Source organism: Hyla sarda, chromosome 4, assembly GCF_029499605.1.
Source record: "Hyla sarda isolate aHylSar1 chromosome 4, aHylSar1.hap1, whole genome shotgun sequence".
NCBI classification, from domain to species: Eukaryota; Metazoa; Chordata; class Amphibia; order Anura; family Hylidae; genus Hyla; species Hyla sarda.
This window is the reverse complement of record NC_079192.1, coordinates 52,427,296-52,451,669: the sequence shown is the minus strand read 5'-3', so window position 1 is coordinate 52,451,669 and position 24,374 is coordinate 52,427,296. Positions and strand designations below refer to the sequence as shown.

At 45.7% G+C, this 24,374-nt stretch overlaps 1 protein-coding gene across 3 annotated transcripts in view; it reads right to left on the bottom strand.

The window, feature by feature from the left end:
* ADAM9 (ADAM metallopeptidase domain 9) overlaps positions 1-24,374 on the bottom strand; it is a 269,190-nt gene that overhangs the window by 14,855 nt on the left and 229,961 nt on the right. Inside the window, exons 8-13 of one of the 3 annotated variants that reach the window (XM_056570918.1) lie at positions 14,644-14,715; positions 11,005-11,174; positions 9,150-9,231; positions 7,675-7,808; positions 6,580-6,751; positions 4,397-4,489 (exon numbers count right to left, since the gene is read on the bottom strand). The exons of the other annotated variants lie outside the window; for them this stretch is intronic. Coding sequence (XP_056426893.1) covers positions 4,397-4,489; positions 6,580-6,751; positions 7,675-7,808; positions 9,150-9,231; positions 11,005-11,174; positions 14,644-14,715 — 723 coding nt within the window. The remainder of the gene's footprint in view (positions 1-4,396; positions 4,490-6,579; positions 6,752-7,674; positions 7,809-9,149; positions 9,232-11,004; positions 11,175-14,643; positions 14,716-24,374) is intronic. 3 annotated transcript variants of the gene reach the window in all.

The following is a 24,374-nucleotide window of genomic DNA, read 5'->3' as shown; positions in this document are numbered from 1 at the left end:
GTGGAGAGACCACTCCCCCGGATCCGCCGAGGAACGGCTGAGAAAGTCCGCTTACCAATTGTCCACGCCCGGGATGTGGATTGCCGACAGAGCAGGGACCCGAGCCTCGGCCCAGAGGAGAATCTTGGAGACCTCCTCCATCGCCGAGCGACTCCGGGTGCCGCCCTGGCGATTGATATATGCAACGGCTGTCGCATTGTCCGACTGAACCTAAACCATTCGACCCAGAAGGAGACGTTCCCAATGGAGGAGGCAAAGGAAGAATGCTTAAAGCTCCAGAATATTGAGGGGAAAAGGGATTCCCCGGGGGACCAGTGACCCTGGACTGTCATGTCCTGAAAAACCCCTCCCCAACCCATGAGGCTCGCGTCGGTGGTGACGATCTGCCACTGGAGGGGAAGAAAAGACTTCCCCAGAAGAAGAAGGGGAGAGTGGAGCCACCAGAGAAGGGACTGACTTACTGCCAGGGGCAGGAGAATCCTGCGATCCAGGGACAAAGGGGACTTGTCCCACCTGCCCAGAATGGCCAGCTGGAGGGAACAATAATGAAACTGAGCGAAGGGGACTGCTTCCATGGCAGCCACCATATGGCCCAGGACCTCCATGCAGAAGCGAATCGGGACCAGGGTGGGGCGCCTCAGGCGACGGACCCCCACCTGCAGAGAGCGTCTTTTGTCCAAGGGAAGACGAACCCTGGCTACTGCGGTGTCGAAAAGGAGCCCCAGAAAAATAACGGACTGGGAGGGGAGCAGATGTGACTTCTCCCAGTTGATGACCCAGCCGAAAGTGGACAGGGTGTGAAGTGTGATCTGCAGCTCTCCAAATTCTCGGACCGAGAGGGGGCCTTGATTAAGAGGTCGTCCAGGTAGGGAAGGACGGAGATCCCCCGGCTGCGAAGGATGGCAATGACCGCCGCCATTACCTTGGTAAAGACCCTGGGAGCCGTGGCCAGACCAAACGGGAGCGCCACAAACTGAAAAGGACCCTCCGGCACTGCGGATCGAAGGAAACGCTGATGCGCCGGGAAGATCGGAATGTGGAGATAGGCGTCTCGGATATCCACTGAGGAAAGAAACTCGCCCTGGTCCATGGAGGCCACCACAGACCGGAGGGACTCCATCCGAAAATGACGGAGGCGTAGAGGGCGATTGAGCAACTTGAGGTCCAGGATGGGACGGACGGAGCCTTCCTTTTTGGGAACGACGAAGAGGTTCGAATAGAACTCTGACCCGCGTTCCCCCGGAGGAACCGGCACAATCACCCCCTGGGAGAGGAGAGAACACAGAGCCGACTGAAAACTCGCCGCCAAGGGCGGGATTGAAAGAAACGATGTCTTGGGAGAGAAGAGAATTCTATGCGGTAGCCTCCTGAAAGAACGTCTCCCCACCCAAGCATCCTGGACCTGAGACAGCCAGATGTCCTGAAAAAGACAGCCGCCCTCCCACCCGATGCGGGTGGGGGCGCCCCTTCAGGAAGAGGCAGGCTTACGGGTACCCGATTTGGCAGCGAAACCTCCAGATTGGTTGCCCGACTTCATGATGGACGTGCCCTAAAAGAGGGTGCTTGGCGAGGAGGGGGCTGGGCCTGTTTGGAGGGGCGACTCGGAACCGCTGACCGAAAGGACCGAAAGGAAGTCGACTTCCGGCGGGGCTCCAAGCGCCGAGCCCTGTGAAAGCAGAGAACTCTTACCTCCCGTAGCCTCAGAAATAATCTCATCCAAACGTTTTCCGAAGAGGCGGGAACCAGAGAAGGGTAGCTCTGTCAGAGACCTCTTCGACGCAGCGTCGGCATACCACGCTTTCAACCACATGGCGTGACGAATCGCAACCAAGTTGGCCGAGGCAAATGCCGAACAGCGAGCGGATTCCAAAGTGGCTGAACAAAGGAAATCGCCCGCTTGAGAGAGCTGGAGAGCCGCTTCTGCCAGTTCTTCCCTGGAAGTTCCAGCAAGGGCCCACTGGCGGAGCTGGGAAGCCCAAACTGACAAAGCTTTTGCCACCCAAGTGGAGGCAAAGGTGGGGAGAAATGAGGCCCCAACGGCCTCAAATGCGGACTTCGCTAAATTTTTCTTGTCCGCCGGATCCTTAAGGGATGCTGCATCCGCAAGGGGCAGCGTAGTGGACTTGGACAGGCGGGAAACCGGTGGGTCAACCTTAGGCGGAACCGTCCACTTAATGACTAGGTCCTGAGGGAAGGGAAAACGTGTTTGCACCTTCTTGAGTCCCTGAAAACGCCTCACAGGGTGTTTCCAGGCAGCATCCAGCACGGTGTCAAACTCTGCATGAGAGCTAAACGTCTTGGGAGCATGCTGAGATCGGCGAAAGGAGACTTCTGGATTAGGATCCGAAGCTCCGGGGTCCTCCAGATGAAAGGTGTCCCTTATGGTTGACACTAAACTGTCCACCACATTGGGCTTTGTAGAGTAATCCTCATGATCCGAGGCGGAATCTGAACCTTCTTCTACCGCCTCCCCTGAGGAACGGGAGTCAGCGGAGGCAGCCCTCGCCGGGGGTGAAGGAGACCTAGGATGAGAGGAAGGAGACTAGAATGCCGACCCGGAGAACGACCCCTAGAAGCTGAGTTACGCCCCAGGGCCGGGGAGGAAGAGCGAGACCTACGAAATGAGGGGCCGCCCTGGACCTGCTCCCTTGAGGAGCCAGAGGGAACTACCTTAGCGCGCTTAGAAGCGCAGGAAAAAAGCAGTTCTGGGGAAACCGAGCGTGAGCCCCTAGAGCCCCGCAGGGATGACCTCTCCAAGGCCGAAACCACCGACTTGGAGACCTTAGCCAAATCAGTTATCCACCGGGAAAGGGAAGAAACCCACTCTGGAGGGGACATAATTCTAGGGGTCTCCAGAGGTTAACTAGAAATAATAAAAAGAATATACTCACCTAGCACCATACTCACCAGAAGATGTCTTCAGCCAGACTTATGGATGCCTGCATCACGTCATGCTGCTACAGACCAGGACGAGCAGGGAAAGCAGGGGGACCTGGATCCAACGGTGCTACCCCAGGTGCTGGCCGTTGGCGGGAAGGGGTTAACGGTGCATTTGTATATTATGATCCGTGCCCCTTAGCCGCATATGGGTGAACAGGTAGCGCCATGCTCTTGAACCCCCACCTGAAAACAGTGACAAAATAAAATGAATGAAAGAAACTAAACAGTCCCTAACTATAAAATAAGAAAAAATAGAAGACCAGGTCTGGAGAAATCCAGACCTGTGTCTTGCCTCCTAGGACACTACGCTTAAACTGAAAAGCTCAGGGCCAGTAGGCGGGGTATAGCCTGCCGGGCGGAGCTGACTTTTTTTTTTTTTGGTTTGCCTAGTATCAGCGCCTCCTAGCGGCAAGAGCATATACCCACGGTCTGTGTCCCCCAATGGTTTCCGACCGAGAAATTTTTTTTTTTTTTTTTTTTTATTATATCAACTGGCTCCAGACAGTTCAACAGATTTGTAAATTACCTCTATTAAAAAATCTTAATCATTTCAATAATTAGCTGCTGCTGAAGTTGAGTTGTTGTTTTCTGTCTGACAACAGTGCTCTCTGCTGACACCCCTGTCTGTCTCGGGAACTACACAGAGTAGAAGAGGTTTGCTATGGGGATTTGCTTCTAAACTGGGCGGTTCCCGAGACAGGTGTTATCAGAGAGCACTTAGACAGAAAAGAACAACTCAACTTCAGCAGCTAATAAGTACTGAAAGGATTAAGACTTTTTAATAGAAGTAATTTAGAAATCTGTTTAACTTTCTGGAGCCAGTTGATATATAAAAAACTTGGATAACCCCTTTAAGGCCTTACCAGCAGCCAACCTTGACAATAGCTCCCCCTGGTGGTTTAAGCAACAACACCTACAGTGGTCTGCTGACTGTTTTATGGTTGTTTTACCATATCTCATCAATGAGACCCCGCACCCTGGAAATCATTGGAGGTCACAGAAGGCCGTTGGCTGTCAGGGCATGCTGGGAATTGTGGTTTTGCAACAGCTGGAGGCACCGTGGTTGGGAAACACTGCCATAAACGTATAATTGGGTCACAGAACAGAGCTCCCTCTTTGCTCGTTCTCATGATCTGTGGAGGTCTCAGCACTGAGATCTCGACTGATCAAAACTTTTGACATGTCTATATGTTGTGATCGTGGCCTGGCAGGCTCTGCTACTTTGCTTACACAAGCGCTATCACAGAAATGCATGTGGCTGAGCAAGAATTCTCCAGCGCCAATGACAAGAAATATTGACCACAGTTTATAAGGAAGCATAGTATAGGGTGAAACCCTTCAAATAGAAAAGGATCACTAATACTCATATAATGCACTCAAGGCTTCCATATGGAACTCATATGTACACAGTGATATATGGAAGTGTATGAGATAATACACAAACTGCATCACTCACCCGGCAGTTTTGGCAGCAGGCACCATTTGCACACTCAGCTCCCGAGCGCAGCTTGCACGTCCCAAACTGGCAACAGGGATCCTTCTCACATTCCTAGAAGAACCCCAAAATAAAGAAGTAATATTAATTCATGTAGATAACAGATACAAGCAGAGAAAGGTCAACTATTATAGGGGCACAGAGGGTTCTGTATGGTACAGCGTCAAACGTTATGTTAAAATGCCCATATACATAAAAGCTCATCATGAGTAGATGGGGGCAAAAGACCTGCAACCTGCAGAACCACCTTAAAGGGGTACTCCATTGGAAAACTTTTTTTTTTTTTTTTAACAACTAGTGCCAGAAAGTTAAACAGATTTGTAAATTACTTCTATTAAAAAAACGTAATCCTTCCACTACTTATAAGCTGCTGTATGCTCCACAGGAAGTTCTTTTCTTTTTGAATTTCCTTTCTGTCTGACCACATTGCTCTCTGCTGACACCTCTGTCCATTTTAGGAACTGTCCAGAATAGGAGTAAATCCCCGTAGCAAACCTATCCGGCTCTGGACAGTTCCTGACATGGACAGAGGTGTTAGCAGAGAGCACTGTGGTCAGACAGAAAAGGAAATTCGAAAAGAAAAGAACTTCCTGTGGAGCATACAGCAGCTGATAAGTACTGGAAGAATAAACATTTTTTTAGTAGAAGTAATTTACAAATCTGCTTAACTTTCTAGCACCAGTTAATAAAAAAAAAAAATAATAATAATAAAATGTTTTCCTTTAAAGGGGTTCTCCGCCCCAAGATATTTTTTGTCCCGAAACCAAAGGATAGGGAATAAGATGTCTGATTGCGGGGGTTCAGTCGCTGGGACCTTCTGTAATCTTCCGTCCGGCACCTCAGTAATCCGGGCTCGTCATTCGTGCATGCCGATTACAAGTGACCACAGCCATCACAGTCGCCTTCCTATAGACATGAATGGAGGGGGCGTGAAAATCATGGCTGCCTGATACCTAGCACTGCGGCGTTCTGAACATAAATGTTCAAAACGCTGGGGTGCCGGGCCGGAGATTGTAGAGGGTCCCAGCGGCCAGATATCTTTGGATAGGGGATAAGATATCTAGGGGCGGATAACCTCTTTAAAGGGGTTATCAAGAATTAGAAAAACATAGCCGATTTCATTAAAAAACAGCACCACCCTTGTCCTCAGGTTATGTGTGGTATTGCAGCTTAGTTCCCTTGAAATTAATGGAGTCAAGTTTTAATAACACATACAACCTGAGGACAGGAGTGGTGCAGTTTTTGGAAGAAATTGGTTGTTTTTCTTTCTATCTAGGGTTCATATGTTACTCATGAATATTGATACAGGTTACAATGTAAAACCAAAAGCACCACATCAGGCCCCACCAGGAGTTGTGTCAGTTTACTAACCCAGCTCTGTTACATCTGCAACACTCACCTCACAGTGAAACCGTAAAATTCTTCTACTTAACAAAAAAAAAAAATTTCATTCAAATTATTTTTTTCTATGAATAACACAAAAAATTGTTGTTAGGCTGCATGCACACCACATTTCTGCAATACAGTTCGCGTATCAGGTTTTTGATGAAAAACGGATTTCTCAAAACCGGACCAAACTGTATCAAAACGTGTGTACAAATTTCAACCTGTACGCAGTTAAAAACCGTATACAGTTTGAAAAATTATGTCCGGTTGCATCCGTTTTTAAAGAAAAAAAAAATGTATACGTTTTTAACTTTTCACTCCATTTTGAATAAAGTTTCACTTGTTTGATTGAAATTCCAAGAAAAAAAAACTGTGCAAAGTTAAAAACCGGATGGAACCGTACGCACATACGATTCTGTACAGTTCCCATTGACTCCCAAGTTTTAAAAAAATGTATACGGTTTAATACGTTTTTTTTACCAGGACCAAAAAATGTGGTAGTCTACAGTTTTGGGTATGGGTAAAAAACTGGATAAAACCGTATAAGACCCAAAACGGCCTAAACCGGATGATGCGTTTGACATACGGTTTACAATGTTAAGTCAATGTATACGGTTTTCTATACGGTCCCGTACGTTTTTATCTTGAAACCGTATACGGGAACTGTATAGCAAAAACGCCGTGTGCATGCACCCTTATGCTACTTGGCTGCTAGGGGCAGTATACTATTGGAATTTTTTGTTTACGGGTATACTGACCTTTTCATTTCCGCAGTCGCACTCCTCCCCTGGGTCCACCAATCTGTTCCCACAGAAGGGGGCGGTGTAGGACTCTTCTGGCCGGGGCACGTTCAGGAGGCAGCTTCCACCTTTGTTAAGTATTAACTTCTCAAAGTCGTCTTCACTGCAGCTACTGAAGTTTTTAGAATCTCTATGGGGTGAGAAAGAGGGACGACTTAATATACAGAGGGTACATAAAGAGAAAAAGTGCAACTTTTACCAGTTACGCAAAAACACCCCCAAAGTGACCGAGATCCACCTCTCCAACTCCACTATGGTCCAGGTCACATAACAGCTTTAGCTTTTAGGGCAGTGTTCCCCAACGTTGCTCTCCAGCTATTGCAAAACTACAACTTCCATCATGCATAGACAGGGCATGATGGGGGTTATAATCCTACGCTGCTGTAGAGAAACCTGGGAGCGTGTTTAATTTGCCTGCAGCTCCTCCGCAGGACAGATGATGAATTACACGGTCCTAACTGGAAACTATGAGCTGTCTGCCGAACAATTTAGATGTTGAAGGAAATCAGGATAAAACTTCAGGAATGAGGCCCCACAACCCTGAGCTAAAGGAGAGTAGTAGAGACGCCTACAGCTGCTATAACCTGTCACCATGGTTGATAGAGTGGTTTTCCCCATTGGAACAAACTCTTTGTTAAATAAGAGTCACGGGCACTGCAGAGGTAACCCTAGGCCAGTATTTCCTAACATGGGTGCCACCAGCTGTTGCAAAACTACAACTCCCAGAATGCCCGGACAGCCGAAGGCTGTCCGGGCATGCTGGAAGTTGTAGCTTTGCAACAGCTGGAGGCACCCTGATTGGGAAACACTGGCCTAGGCAATAACAGCTGACAGCAGTGGCTGGCATTACACATGCTGGCACTGCAAAGAAATACAATACACTTATACGTGGAATGCAACGGCCCTCCCTTTATCTAACAAACAGGTGCTAATAGGGATTTGGATGTGTGTTGTCCTAATGGGGCATAGCCTAAAACCCTTTCAACCTTTACCAAACTCTGCATCAGTACCAATGGAGCCTGGACTCATGTTGCTTGTTTTGCAGATACTTACGAGGCTCCGGAGTTCATGATGCAATACTTCGTAGAGCAGGTACAGCCTCGGCCGTCATCATGGTTCATCCCCAGGTTGTGTCCCAGTTCATGAGCCACAATGGAAGAAAAAGATGGCACATTCTGATTTGAGAACTAAATAAAAGAAAAAAAAAAAATACATTATTACCCATTATAGAAGAAATCTACAAGACTGGAAATCATCAGGGTCCATGCATTCTATAGAATACCTGCCCAGAGATATTCCGGGCGAGCACTACGGCCTAAATTAGTTGGCACTATGACATGCACCGTGTCCACAGACGCCAATGCATTTCTGAGCAGATTCCACTAAAACAAATAACATTCTTCTGGCAGAATCCGGAATTTGAATTTCTGTGGAGGAAATTTCTAGAAATTCTGCAGTGTGCACAATGCAACAGAATCTCATTGAAAACAATAGGAGGCTGCTGCACCGGAATTTCCAGTTTAGAAATGCTCTAGTCTAGTCGGCATAGTGCTGCATTTAGCATTCATGGCTACCTCCATCCCTATAGGAATTTCAGGGACTCTGCTCTTTTACCAAAATCTATGGATATGAGATACACTGTAGATGAAGGACTGTATCTAAAGATGTATTAGGAAACTAAATCAGCCCTGAAATCTATTTCCAGCATCATTAAAGAATACCCATCATCAAACCATGTTTTCTAAAGGAACTCAGATTATATTCCCTAACTACTCCTAACACCCCTCCTGCCCTTAAAAAAGAAATTTCCGAGCCATAAAAAGCTGTGTATCATACCTTTCCCCCTTGCTCACACTATGTGAACTCCCGGCAGGAGAAAGTTGGCGTTCCCCAGCAGGCGTGATGTCACTGAAGCCTGCGAGAGCTGTCCCTCACCATGCCCTGCACGCACTTCCTGAGTTTGGTCTCCTTCCAGACCAGGAGGAGACCAAACTAACTGATTGACTTGCGGTAGGGAACAGAACAGAGCCACCTAGTGGTCGTTTTTCAATCACATTAAAAACATATAAAGTTTGAGAATTTAAACAGCAAGTAAATAGCAAAGTGTCTTCTAATTACATAAGGAACAATATATTAAAAGTTTTGCTTGCTGACAGGTACTCTATTATAAAGGCTTAGGTTGCTTCTCTGAATTTCCCCCTGCTTTACACTGCAGCTCTGCTCCCATGACATGTACAATATGAATAATCAAGTAATTTTTGTATATAGTGGTATAAAGTGAAGGAAATTAGGTTTTCCACCAATCAGTGGTGGGGCGGGTCACCACAGTGCTCAGTGATTGGCTGAGCAGGCATTTCCTGCAAGAACAAAATGTTAGAGGAATCGGTGAGCAGCGGGGACTGGGAACAGTCAGAACGGCAGCTCTGGGGGATCAGGGCAGCTGAGTGCGTATTGTTATAAAACATATCTAATCCCCCATTAAAGGGGAATCCTTCCAAAGAGAAATGAATACAGTTCAGATCTCATACCACATTGATTCCACCGGCATGGCTCCTGGAACAGACGGTGCCCACAAAGGCCATTCCTGCTGTGCCCCCGAATCTTTTCTTCCTGTAAACAATAAAGCAATGAAAATAAGAAAACGTATTAATATATATTAATAGGCCCGATAACATTTTTTTTTTTAAGACAAAGTATCAATAACTTTTTTTTCAAGTACTTGCCAATACCAATCATCCATACTTATTTTTAAGGGGTACTCTGGTGAAACACTTTTATTTATTTATTTATTTTAAATCCACTGGTGCTAGAATGTTAAACAGATTTGTAGATTACTTCTATTTATAAATCTTAATCCTTCCAGTACTTATCAGCTGCTGTATGCTCCACAGGAAGTTCTTTTCTTTTTTAATTTCCTTTCCAGTCTGTCCACAGTGCTCTCTGCTGACCCCTCGGAATTGTCTAGAGCAGGAGAGGTTTGCTATGGTGATTCGCTCCTGCTCTGGACAGTTGCTGACATAGACAGAAGTGTCAGCAGAGAGCACTGTGGTCAGACAGAAAGGAAATTCAAAAAGAAAAGAACTTCCTGTGGATCATACAGAAGCGGATAAGTACTGGAAGGATTAAGATTTTTAAATAGAAGTAATTTACAAATCTTAAACTTTCTGGTAGGGCTGGGCGGTATACCGGTTCATACCGAATAACGAAATTGTTGTGCTGCACGATATGAATTTTAACCCATACCGCAATACCGGTTTGGCCGCTCCCCTTCGGGAATGAATGAATTATCAGCCCGGCGCTGCGCTGTCCCCATCGGGGTAAATAATCACGTCACCCCCAAGCGCTGCCCTCCTCGTTCTCCAGTTTGTTGCGGCCGCCGGCGCTGACACTCTATACTGTGCTGTATCCCTATGCCCGGGCTGCAAAAGGTAAACAAAATAAACGAACGCATGTTCCTAAGTCGGCCTTACGCTGGGGACGGGAACGTCGGAGAGCCGTCAGCCTATCACTGGCCACAGCGATGTTCCGCCTCAGCCGGTGATAGGTTGAGTCCACTGTCATGTAAGAAGCCGGCTACCCAAATCAGGTAAAAGCCCCCAGTATGTAGAAAATTCCCCCTATTAGGTAAAAGACCCAAGTAGGTAGGAAACACCCTCCCTATTTAAGTAGGAGCCCAAAGAAAGTAGGAAATCCTCCCTATTGGGTAGCAGTTCCTGACATGGGACAGCGGTGTCAGCAGAGAGCACTGTGGTCAGAAAGAAAAAAAATTTAAAAAAGAAAAGAACTTCCTCTGTAGCATACAGCAGCTGATAAGTACTGGAAAGGTTAAGATTGTTATATAGAAGTGACACAATTTGATTTAAAATAAATTGCTTTCCACCGGAGTACCCCTTTAAGACAATGTTTCCCAACCAGAGTGCCTCTCAGTTGTTGTAAAACTACAACTCCCAGCAGGCCCGGACAGCCAACGGCTGTCAGGGCATGCTGGGAGTTGTAGTTTTGCAACATCCTGGAAAAAATGTTTATAGCTGTTTTAATTCACGTGGCCAGCAGATGGCAGTGTTTCACTACGTATTAAAAATGTTTCAACAGAGAAAAAAAAAAAGTTATATATTGTGACAACCAACAGTGAATGATCTTATAGGGGGGTTCTGTTCTGTGAGTAATCCTCATATTATAAAACAGATCGGGAAAATAAGGAGAAATAAGGCCAAAATCTGTATTTTTTAAACAGCAGGACTTGCACGTATAGGAAGCCATTATTCCTGTGCGGCACTGACATTTATCATTTATCAAGTCTAGATGCGCAAAAGGACAAAATGTGATCCACTGCGCCAAATGACAAACTCCGCTCTTCTGCCCCAGTGTGGGAGGTTTACTTACAGAACAAACTGGGCACTGTCGTGCCTGCGCCGTGGCAGGAGTTGCTTCTCGCGCCATTGCACAAAACGGCCGAGCACTTCTCCGGCTGAGCCGTCAATGTTGATGTGGTTCATTGTCGTCCAGATCTCCAGCCCCACCAGGACGATTCTTATATTCAGCGTAGTATACATCTAGATCACATGAAAGATAAAGAAGGTTATGACTGGTGGAATGGTTCATGTATGTGCCTTTAAGTTGTTATGGGACGGAACTCCTGATCCCCTTATGGTGCCACATACACAAATTTACTACTTCGCTACTAAATAATTTTTTTTAGATAAGTTTTTAGTTGCTCTAAATCAGTATTTTCCAACCATAGTGCCCCCAGCTGTTGCAAAACTACAACTCCCAGCATACCTGGGAGTTGTAGTTTTGCAACAGCTGGGGGCACTTTGGTGGGGAAACACTGCCTCAGGCTGGGTTCACACTACGTTTTCTCCCATACGGGAGCGCATACGGCAGGGGGGAGCTAAAACCTCGCGCTCCCGTATACCTTTCTATACGCTCCCGTATGTAATTCATTTCAATGAGCCGGCCGGAGTGAAACGTTCGGTCCGGTCGGCTCATTTTTGCGCCGTATGCGCTTTTACGACCGGACCTCAAACCGTGGTTGACCACAGTTTTAGGTCCGGTTGTAAAAGCGCATACGACGCAAAAATGAGCCGACCGGACCGAACGTTTCACTCCGGCCGGCTCATTGAAATGAATTACACACGGGAGCGCATACGAAGGCATACGGGAGCGCGAGGCTTTAGCTCCCCCCTGCCGTATGCGCTCCCGTATGGGAGAAAACGTACGTTTTTGCCATACTGTTTTCAATCCATTTTTCTAAAGAAAACCGTATGGCACAAAAACGGATGGAACAGTATGGGAAAAAGTAAACCGCATGCGTTTTTAAACAGTATACTGTTTTTAAAAGTGCATACAGTTCCGTCAGTTTTTATAGAAAAAAAACCCATACGTTTTTGAAACTTTTGGCCATTTTTAATGGGAGGGGTCTTGGGTGGGGACTTTAGGATTCAAATGCGCATGTGCAAAATAAAAACGTACTGTATACGTTTTTTCTGTATGGAACCGTATACATGTGTGTTTCCCATTGACGTCAATGTTAAAAAAAAAAAAAAAAACGTATGCAGTTGCAGTACGGTTTTTAAACCGGAGACAAAATCGTGGTCAACCACTGTTTTGACTCCGGTTTAAAAACCGTACTGCAACCGCATACGTTTTGTTTAACATGGACGTCAATGGGAAATGCACATGTATACAGTTCCATACGGGAAAAACGTATACGTTTATACTTTGCACATGCGCATTTGAATCCTAAAGTCCCCACCCAAGACCCCTCCCATTAAAAATCCACTTTTAAAAACAGTATACTGTTTACAAACGCATACGGTTTACTTTTTTCCATACTGTTCCATCCGTTTTTGTGCTATACGGTTTTCTTTAGAAAAACGGATTGAAAACAGTATGGCAAAAACGTAGTGTGAACCCAGCCTTAAAAGGGGTACTCCGGTGAAAAACTTTTTTTATTTTTTAATTTTTTTTTAATCAACTGATGCCAGAAAGTTAAACAGATTTGTAAATTACTTCTATTAAAAAAAAAAATCTTAATGCTTCCAGTACTTATTAGCGGCTGTAAACTACAGAGGAAGTTCTTTTCTTTTTGGATTTCTTTTGTGTCACAACCACAGTGCTCTCTGCTGACACTTCCGTCCATGTCAGGAACTGTCCAGAGCAGGAGAAAATCTCCATAGCAAACATATGCTGCTCTGGACAGTTCCTAAAATGGACAGAGGTGTCAGCAGAGAGCACTGTGGTCGTGACGGAAAAGAAATCCAAAAAGAAAAGAATGTGCTCCGTAGGATACAGACGCTAATAAGTACTGGAAGGATTAAGATTTTTTTTTATAGAAGTAATTTACAAATCAGTTTAACTTTCTGGCACCAGTTGATTTAGTAAAAAAAATAAAAAAAAGTTTCCACTGGAGTACCCCTTTAAGCTAATAGATAAAGTCATGAATGGGAGGGACATCTCTTTATTAAAGGGGTATTCCATGAAAACATTTTTTTTTTTCAAATCAACTGGCTCCAGAAAGTTAAACTGATTTTTTAATTACTTCTATTAAAAAATCTTAATCCTACCAGTAGTTATCAGATGATGAAGTTGAGTTGTTCTTTTCGGTCTGACCACAGTGCTCTCTGCAGACATCTCTGTCTCAGGAACTGTCCAGAGCAGGAGAGGTTTGCTATGGGGATTTGCTCCTACTCTGGACGGTTCATGAGACAGACAGAGGTGTCAGCAGAGAGCACTGTAGTCACACAGAAAAGAACAACTCACCTTCATCATCTGATAACTCCTGGAAGGATTGAGATTTTTTTATAGAAGTAATTTACAAATCTTAGAGAATAAAAAAAGATCACTAGCGCTGGATGGGTCTGGTTTGATGTGTGATTGTACTGCTGCTTTACTATAAATGTGCTCCCCTATGGATGCACACTGTGTAGAAAGTAATATACTGAAAAATAATTGAATAGTAAGCGCTGTATTATACACACAAGTTACAAACTGACCTGTAGATAGTACGGTTGCTGATAAAAAGCGGTGGTTGCGGTGTAAGTGTAATGATCCCACAGCAATGCTGTTACAGCGCGATCGCTGTGTATAGCAGTGAAGGAGGCACCGCTCTGCAGATACGTGGGCTCCCTGAAGTGGTGTTCCAGAGGTTGCAAGTGGTTCTTACTGAATTGACTCCCGGATGTAGCGGGTTACTTCTTTTAATGTTGTTTCCCAGAGTGTTACTTCATGAAGGGTCCGGTCTCTAGGAAGGAGCGTGGATTGCAGTGGGAGCGCACCCCGGCCGGTGGCGCCTCTACCAACTTGCACGCACGCTACGATCAGGTTAAGGTTCCGACTGAGTGTGTTGTGACTGACGTCACTATGGTATCCTTAGCAGTCCACAAGGCTATCCTTAACCTGATCGTAGCGTGCGTGCAAGTTGGTAGAGGCGCCACCGGCCGGGACACGCTCCCACTGCAATCCACGCTCCTTCCTAGAGACCGGACCCTTCATGAAGTAACACTCTGGGAAACAACATTAAAAGAAGTAACCCGCTACATCCGGGAGTCAATTCAGTAAGAACCACTTGCAACCTCTGGAACACCACTTCAGGGAGCCCACGTATCTGCAGAGCGGTGCCTCCTTCACTGCTATACACAGCGATCGCGCTGTAACAGCATTGCTGTGGGATCATTACACTTACACCGCAACCACCGATTATTATCAGCAACCGTACTGTCTACAGGTCAGTTTGTATCTTGTGTGAATTATACAGCGCTTACTATTCAATTATTTTTCTGTAATTTACAAATCTGTTTAACTTTCTGGAGCAGGTTGATATGAAATTATTTTTTTCATGGAATACCCCTTTATCTTCGAATTTCCAGCAGGAATCAATACAGAATTGATCTACAAAGAATATCAGAAAAATATACAACACTCCATTATACATTGAAAAAGGTTTTTTAAAATATAATTTTCCTTATAATTAGTAGTACAGCGGGTTATACCAATAATGGATGTCAGGCTGCTCATACTTACACTATCTAGGTAATTGGCCAGCTCCACCATCTCGGCTCGCACGGCGGTGGCGTTCTGTCCCAGCATGTCAAACTGCAAGAGATTATGTGTACTATGATGTATACAACAGCATCTCCAATATATGATACTTGGACTTTTTATACACACATTATCATACAACAGAAAACCCCTTTGTAAGAGTCTCCCAACCAGGGTGCCTCCAGCTCTTGCAAATCAACCAATGGCTGTCTGGTCATGCTGGGACCATACAGTACTCCTCTGTGCTCTCTCCTGTCTGATGGCACTCCTCTCTGCTAGGACTCCTCTGTGCTCTCTCCTGTCTGATAGCAATCCTCTGTGCTCTCTCCTGTCTGATAGCACTCCACTGTGCTCTCTCCTGTCTGATAGCACTCCTCTGTGCTCTCTCCTGTCTGATGGCACTCCTCTCTGCTAGGACTCTTCTGTGCTCTCTCCTGTCTGATAGCACTCCACTGTGCTCTCTCCTGTCTGATAGCACTCCACTGTGCTCTCTCCTGTCTGATAGCACTCCTCTGTGCTCTCTCCTGTCTGATAGCACTCCTCTGTGCTCTCTCCTGTCTGATAGCACTCCTCTGTGCTCTCTCCTGTCTGATAGCACTCCACTGTGCTCTCTCCTGTCTGATAGCACTCCACTGTGCTCTCTCCTGTCTGATAGCACTCCACTGTGCTCTCTCCTGTCTGATAGCACTCCACTGTGCTCTCTCCTGTCTGATAGCACTCCACTGTGCTCTCTCCTGTCTGATAGCACTCCACTGTGCTCTCTCCTGTCTGATAGCACTCCACTGTGCTCTCTCCTGTCTGATAGCACTCCACTGTGCTCTCTCCTGTCTGATAGCACTCCACTGTGCTCTCTCCTGTCTGATAGCACTCCACTGTGCTCTCTCCTGTCTGATAGCACTCCACTGTGCTCTCTCCTGTCTGATAGCACTCCACTGTGCTCTCTCCTGTCTGATAGCACTCCACTGTGCTCTCTCCTGTCTGATAGCACTCCACTGTGCTCTCTCCTGTCTGATAGCACTCCACTGTGCTCTCTCCTGTCTGATAGCACTCCACTGTGCTCTCTCCTGTCTGATAGCACTCCACTGTGCTCTCTCCTGTCTGATAGCACTCCACTGTGCTCTCTCCTGTCTGATAGCACTCCACTGTGCTCTCTCCTGTCTGATAGCACTCCACTGTGCTCTCTCCTGTCTGATAGCACTCCACTGTGCTCTCTCCTGTCTGATAGCACTCCACTGTGCTCTCTCCTGTCTGATAGCACTCCACTGTGCTCTCTCCTGTCTGATAGCACTCCACTGTGCTCTCTCCTGTCTGATAGGACTCCTCTGTGCTCTCTCCTGTCTGATAGGACTCCTCTGTGCTCTCTCCTGTCTGATAGGACTCCTCTGTGCTCTCTCCTGTCTGATAGGACTCCTCTGTGCTCTCTCCTGTCTGATAGGACTCCTCTGTGCTCTCTCCTGTCTGATAGGACTCCTCTGTGCTCTCTCCTGTCTGATAGGACTCCTCTGTGCTCTCTCCTGTCTGATAGGACTCCTCTGTGCTCTCTCCTGTCTGATAGGACTCCTCAGTGCTCTCTCCTGTCTGATATAAGCCATGATTTCTATAAACAGGAAATAAAATATTTTTATGAAGTACTGTATACTAGAAAAGTAGATTCTGCTGCACTGTGCATGCGCAGGAATTTCTATGGTGGGAACATCTGCTGCAGAAATTCTGTTTCCGGCCTCTGCAGAAAGAAAGGATATGACAATTCTTTCTGCAGAATGCATTGCAGACTATGGAGATGGTGCATTTCCGAGAGGTCCTAGTGCCGACTGATGAGTCGGTGCTTGCTGTGAACATAGCATTCAGAGTTCCAAAATATAGCAGTAATACAGAAAGACAATCCAAGACTGGACCCAGAATCCAGTAATAAAGAACACAAAACAATAGAAGTACACAACAAGAATGGAAAAAATGCAGCCAACAAATAGAGGAGGGTCGACAAAAATGAGTACACAAAAAGTCAATACAATGCTATACAGTACTGGATATCTGGACAGTGGCTAAAGGACATCCGGGGAGCTCAAATGTGAACAAACCGTTTATCAACCCCTAGCACCCATGCTGGGAGTTTTAGTTTTGTTACAGCTGGAGGCACCCTGCTTGGGAAACACTGTTTTACGTAGTAAAATGGAAAATTAGAAATAAACATCACCAAAATTCTTAAAGGAGTAATGTAGTGAAAGATAACTTATCCCCTACCCAAAGGGAATTAGTTATAGATCGCAGCAGGTCCGACCACTGGGACCCCCCATGATCTCCTGAATGGGGACCTGGCAGTCTGCTGGAAGGGGGTGTGCCCAAACCCCGCACATAGTGGCAGCACACAAACCCCGTCCATGTATCCCATAGAGATACATGGAGGGGGCATGTCGGCCATGGCTTCCTGCGGGGGTCAGAACGGCTGCTTCTGGTAGACTGCTGGGGCCCTGTTCAGGAGATTGCGTTCGGGCCCCCCGCGATCTATAATTTATTCTCTATCCTTTGGATAGGGGATAAGTTAAGTTATCTTTCACTACACTACTCCGTTAAAAAGTCCCCATCTGAGTGTTCAGACCCCAAGCGATCACGAAAACGAAGTGTGAGAAGTCCGCACCCCATTCTCTCACGTGACCCGGACAGACTATTGAGTTTAAGAATAGGTCATTTTCTGATGAGGCGTTCTCTTTAAGTTATTTATAGTATATCCATAAGATAAATACAGGTCTCATATCTAGGGAACCCACACCCTAATTCCACCACATTCAGGTGGGGAAATCATAAATATAGGGAAGGCTTCTTACAGCAAGAGCAAAAATAACACTTGAAGAGTCACATGAAGTAGGTCCTTGAAAGAATATAGGGATGGTGTCTGTTCCAGACTTGGGGGAATTAAAGGGGTTATCCAGGAATAGAAAAACAGAGCTATTTTTCCCCCAAAAAAACAGTCCCAACCCGTCCTCAGGTTGTGTGGTATTACAACTTGGCTCCATTAAAGGAGAACTCCAGCCAAAACTAACTTTTCACCTACGTGCACCTCAATGAGAGCTTTAGAGAGGTTAAATCCCAGTGGTCGGACCCCCCACAATCGGTTACTTATCCCCTGGATTTCGCCTTTATCTCCATTGGAACAGAGCTGCAATACCACACACAACCTGATGTCAGGTGTGGCGCTTTATTTTAATTTTTTTTTAAAGAGAAATCAGCTGTCTTTCTAATCCTGAGTAAGCCCTTTATAGACTGCAATGGAGGGACAGCAGCTGGTACATAGGAGATATGCTGGCTATTACTAGGTTTTGTGGCTGCTTGGTACAGACTGAGGGTACACTGGCTGGCACTCTATGGGGGAATATACTGAAGCTGTAGGAATTTAGTTTGAAAAAATAAACCAATAATAGGTCACACAGTCAGTGACTCCTTAAACCAACTTTTATTTCTTAAAGAGCTTCTGCAGCAGCTGATGTGTCGTATTAATGTGCCCCTTATTATGAATTAAGAATATCAAAAGTCACATTGGAGTTCTAGGACCTGTATATGGCCATGGTCCCTCTTGTTAGGCTTCAGTTTACAGTAGGATGGGGAACATGTCATATTTAACATGGGCATTAGCCGTCCATGATAGTTGGTGCAGAGATGAGGCCTATAGAATAAGTAAAGTGCGGGAGGATATAGAGGGAGTACAGTGCGGGAGGATATAGAGGGAGTACAGTGCGGGAGGATATAGAGGGAGTACAGTGCGGGAGGATATAGAGGGAGTACAGTGCGGGAGGATATGGAGGGAGTACAGTGCAGGAGGATATAGAGGGAGTACAGTGCGGGAGGATATAGAGGGAGTACAGTGCGGGAGGATATAGAGGGAGTACAGTGCGGGAGGATATGGAGGGAGTACAGTGCGGGAGGATATGGAGGGAGTACAGTGCGGGAGGATATAGAGGGAGTACAGTGCGGGAGGATATAGAGGGAGTACAGTGCGGGAGGATATAGAGGGAGTACAGTGCGGGAGGATATGGAGGGAGTACAGTGCGGGAGGATATAGAGGGAGTACAGTGCGGGAGGATATAGAGGGAGTACAGTGCGGGAGGATATAGAGGGAGTACAGTGCGGGAGGATATAGAGGGAGTACAGTGCGGGAGGATATGGAGGGAGTACAGTGCGGGAGGATATGGAGGGAGTACAGTGCAGGAGGATATAGAGGGAGTACAGTGCGGGAGGATATAGAGGGAGTACAGTGCGGGAGGATATAGAGGGAGTACAGTGCGGGAGGATATGGAGGGAGTACAGTGCGGGAGGATATGGAGAGAGTACAGTGCGGGAGGATATAGAGGGAGTACAGTGCGGGAGGATATAGAGGGAGTACAGTGCGGGAGGATATAGAGGGAGTACAGTGCGGGAGGATATGGAGGGAGTACAGTGCGGGAGGATATAGAGGGAGTACAGTGCGGGAGGATATAGAGGGAGTACAGTGCGGGAGGATATAGAGGGAGTACAGTGCGGGAGGATATAGAGGGAGTACAGTGCGGGAGGATATAGAGGGAGTACAGTGCGGGAGGATATAGAGGGAGTACAGTGCGGGAGGATATAGAGGGAGTACAGTGCGGGAGGATATGGAGGGAGTACAGTGCGGGAGGATACAGAGGGAGTACAGTGCGGGAGGATATAGAGGGAGTACAGTGCGGGAGGATATAGAGGGAGTACAGTGCGGGAGGATATAGAGGGAGTACAGTGCGGGAGGATATAGAGGGAGTACAGTGCGGGAGGATATGGAGGGAGTACAGTGCGGGAGGATATAGAGGGAGTACAGTGCGGGAGGATATAGAGGGAGTACAGTGCGGGAGGATATAGAGGGAGTACAGTGCGGGAGGATATAGAGGGAGTACAGTGCGGGAGGATATAGAGGGAGTACAGTGCAGGAGGATATAGAGGGAGTACAGTGCAGGAGGATATAGAGGGAGTACAGTGCAGGAGGATATAGAGGGAGTACAGTGAGTGCAGGAGGATACAGAACAACAGGGAGGAAATATTTGCTGACCATTCCAATATCTGGAAGCAATGCGGCTGCAGCTGGGATGGAGTTACTGGGATCCTTGGTGTCAGCGTATGGACGCTGTGCCCACAGATTATGGAGATTAGGAAAGAAAGGGTGGGGACGCTGACACAGGGTGGAAATGTCCAGGGGAATACTCAGAAATGATCCAATAACAGATGTGCAGCCACAAAACATCCCAACCCAGCGCTAGTGTGAGGTGAACCGCATCTAGTCTTTTACAATATACTAGGCGATTGACCGGAGGAGACTGCCTACTGGGGTTGTCTGGCATAGAAAAAAGATGGAATAAGCAAGTGTTTCCCAACCAGGGTGCCTCCAGCTGTTGCAAAACTGCAACTCCCAGCATGCCCGGACAACCTTTGGCTGTCCAGGCATGCTGGGAGTTGTAGTTTTGCAACAGCTGGAGGCACCCCGGTTGGAAGACACTGGAATAAACCATCAACATGTGACCTTGGGAGGGGATGTGATGCAGTATCTGGTGCACATGGATGGAGCGGTGAGGAGTACTGCCAGAGCTGGGAAATTCTGATCAATGTTTGCGGTGTTTCCTTTTGCATTGTCACCTCCCACACAAAACCATCCCTAACCGTCTTGCATTTTAATTCATGTGAAAAGGATCTGTTAATACTGAAATATACAAATGTTGTCTTTATAGCAGCATTGCACATTAATATTGAGTTTAATGAGTCACCTCTGCTCTGTAAACCCTTTCGGGGGACTATGTTCTGCATGATTCCAGCAGAGGGATGGAGAAATCTTTATGGCTCTGATGTGTCATACAGTGAAGTACATCCAAAGGCTGAGTTTTCTGGACTCTACAGGAAGGTATTTATGAGGTCATACAATGCTCTGTGGCTACAAGGAACAGATGGACCCCTAGTGGCCATATCTAGTATAGAGCTCCTCCAGCTGTACATGAAACCACCAGAAGCAAAGGTGAACAAACTTATGGAAAGTTCAGTTTTATCTGAGCTTTACTGAGCAGCAATCGAATTGTTTTGTGTATATATATCTCTATATCTCTATCTATATATACATACAGTGGTCCCTCAACATACGATGGTAATCCGTTCCATATGGACCATCGTTTGTTGAAACCATCGCATATTGAGGGGTCCGTGCAATGTAAAGTATAGGACAGTGGTCTACAACCTGCGGACCTCCAGATGTTGCGAAACTACAACACCCAGCATGCCCGGACAGCCAACGGCTGTCCGGGCATGCTGGGTGTTGTAGTTTTGCAACATCTGGAGGTCCGCAGGTTGTAGACCACTGTTAGAAGAAGCTGTACTCACCTGTCCCAGCCGCTCCGGACCGTCACCGCTCGCCACTGCTGCCGCCGTGTCCCCGACGCTCCGACAAGGCCTCTGCTTCCCCGGCATCCTTGCTCTCCGTCGCCGCCATCACGTTGCTACGCATGCCGCTCCAATTGGATGAAGGGACGGCGTGTGCAGCGACGTGATGACGTCGGAGAGCGCGGACGATGCAGGGGATCCCGAAGAGGACGCACCAGATCCCCGAGGACAGGTAAGTGATCGTCAGCGGACCACACGGGGCACCGTAAACAACTATCCGGTGGCAGCTGAAGCAGTCTGCGCTGCCGGATAGCCGTTTATGCGATGGCCCAGACATACAAAAGCATCGTATGTTGATGCTGCCTTCAACATGCGATGGCCTCAGAGTGATCGTATGCTGAAATGATCGTATGTCGGGGCCATCGTAGGGTCAATATATATATATATCTTCATTCAGTGTTCTATTGGTGCGGGATCATCCGGTATGATCCACGGAGGTCTCCTGGTACAGTTTCCTTTAGATATAGTCCTAGGAAACCTGAGTGTGTAATGTAGAGCACTTTGATGGCCGCACTACTTTTTTTCGATTGCTGCAGAGTAAAGTTTGAACAAATCCAAATTAAATTCCCTCATCTCTATCTATCACCTATTTTACTCCACATCCTATTTAGGGATTGTGCACAGTACTGGAGGCCGTATCTCCAGAAGGATATAGATACATTGGAGAGAGTCCAGACAAGATACTAAACTAGAAACGTTTATATACATAAAGGGAATCAACACGGTAAGGGAGTAAAATATATATTTAAAAGAAGAAAAAGAGGACATAGTTTTATATAAAAGGGGCAAACGGTTCTGCAGTAATATCAGGTATTACTTTACTGAGAGAGTAGTGGAGGCATGGAATAGCCTTCCTGCAGAAGTGGTCGCTGCAAATACAGTGAAGGGGTTTAAACATGCATGGGATGAGCATAAGGCTATCCTTCATATAAGACAGGAATAGGCATAAGGCTATCCTTCATATAAGATAGAGATAGGTATAAGGCTATCCTTCATATAAGATAGAGATAGGGATAAGGCTATCGTTCATATAAGATAGGGATAAGGATAAGGTTATCCTTCATATAAGATAGGGATATACATAAGGCTATCCTTCATATAAGAAAGGGCTAGGTATAAGGCTATCCTTCATATAAGATAGGGATAGATATAAGGCTATCCTTCATATAAGATAGGGATAGGTATAAGGCTATCCTTTATATAAGATAGAGATAGGTATAAGGCTATGCTTCATATAAGATAGTGATAGGGATAGGTATAAGGCTATCCTTCATATAAGAAAGGGATAGATATAAGACTATCCTTCATATAAGATAGAGATAGGTATAAGTCTATCCTTCATTTAAGATAGAGATAGGCATAAGGCTAACCTTCATATAAGACAGAGATAGGTATAAGGCTATGCTTCATATAAGATAGAGATAGGTATAAGGCTATGCTTCATATAAGATAGGGATAGGGATAGGTATAAGGCTATCCTTCATACACCACTCAAAAAAATAAAGGGAACACTTAAACAACACAATGTAACTCCAAGTCAATGACACTTCTGTGAAATCACACTGTACACTCAGGAAGAAACACTGATTGACAATCAATTTCACATGCTGTTGTGCAAATGGAACAGACAACAGGTGGAAATTATAGGCAATTAGCAAGACACCCCAATAAAGGAGTGGTTCTGCAGGTGTTGACCACAGACCACTTCTCAGTTCCTGTGCTTCCTGATGTTTTGGTCACTTTTGAATGCTGGCAGTGCTTTCACTCTAGTGGTAGCATGAGACGGAGTCTACAACCCACACAAGTGGCTCAGGTAGTGCAGCTCATCCAGGATGGAACATCAATGCGAGCTGTGGTAAGAAAGTTTGCTGTGTCTGTCAGCGTAGTGTCCAGAGCATGGAGGCGCTACCAGGAGACAGGCCAGTACATCAGGAAATGTGGAGGAGGCCGTAGGAGGGCAACAACCCATCAGCAGGACCGCTACCTCCGCCTTTGTGTAAGGAGGAGCAGGAGGAGCACTGCCAGAGCCCTGCAAAATGACCTCCAGCAGGCCACAAATGTGCATATGTAATATGAGGAAGTATTACTTTACTGAGAGAGTAGTGGATGCATGGAATAGCCTTCTTGCACAAGTGGTCACTGCAGAATACAGTGAAGGAGTTTAAACATGCATGGGATAAGCATAAGGCTATCCTTCATATAAGATAGAGAAAGGCATAAAACTATCCTTCATATAAGATAGGGATAGGTATAAGGCTATCCTTCATATAAGATAGGGATAGTCATAAGGCTATCCTTCATATAACATAGGGATAAGCATAAGGCTATTCTTCATATAAGATAGGGATAGGTATAAGGCTAGCCTTCATATAAGATAGGGATAAGCATAAGGCTATCCTTCATATAAGATAGAGATAGGTATAAGGCTATCCTTCATATAAGATAGGTATAAGCATAAGGCTATTCTTCATATAAAATAGGGATAGGTATAAGGCTATCCTGTCATATAAAATAGAGATAGGTATAAGGCTATCCTTTCATATAAAATAGAGATAGGTATAAGGCTATTCTTCATATAAAATAGAGATAGGTATAAGGCTATCCTTTCATATAAAATAGAGATAGGTATAAGGCTATCCTTTCATATAAAATAGAGATAGGTATAAGGCTATCCATTCATATAAAATAGAGATAGGTATAAGGCTATCCTTCATATAAGATAGGGATAGGTATAAGGCTATCCTTCATATAAGATAGGGATAGTCATAAGGCTATCCTTCATATAACATAGGGATAAGCATAAGGCTATTCTTCATATAAGATAGGGATAGGTATAAGGCTAGCCTTCATATAAGATAGGGATAAGCATAAGGCTATCCTTCATATAAGATAGAGATAGGTATAAGGCTATCCTTCATATAAGATAGGTATAAGCATAAGGCTATTCTTCATATAAAATAGGGATAGGTATAAGGCTATCCTGTCATATAAAATAGAGATAGGTATAAGGCTATCCTTTCATATAAAATAGAGATCGGTATAAGGCTATCCTTTCATATAAAATAGAGATAGGTATAAGGCTATCCATTCATATAAAATAGAGATAGGTATAAGGCTATCCTTCATATAAAATAGAGATAGGTATAAGGCTATCCTTTCATATAAAATAGAGATAGGTATAAGGCTATCCTTTCATATAAAATAGAGATAGGTATAAGGCTATCCTTTCATATAACAAAGGGGCAAAGACGATTCATAAGTATTCAGAATATTGGGCAGATTAGGTTGGCTAA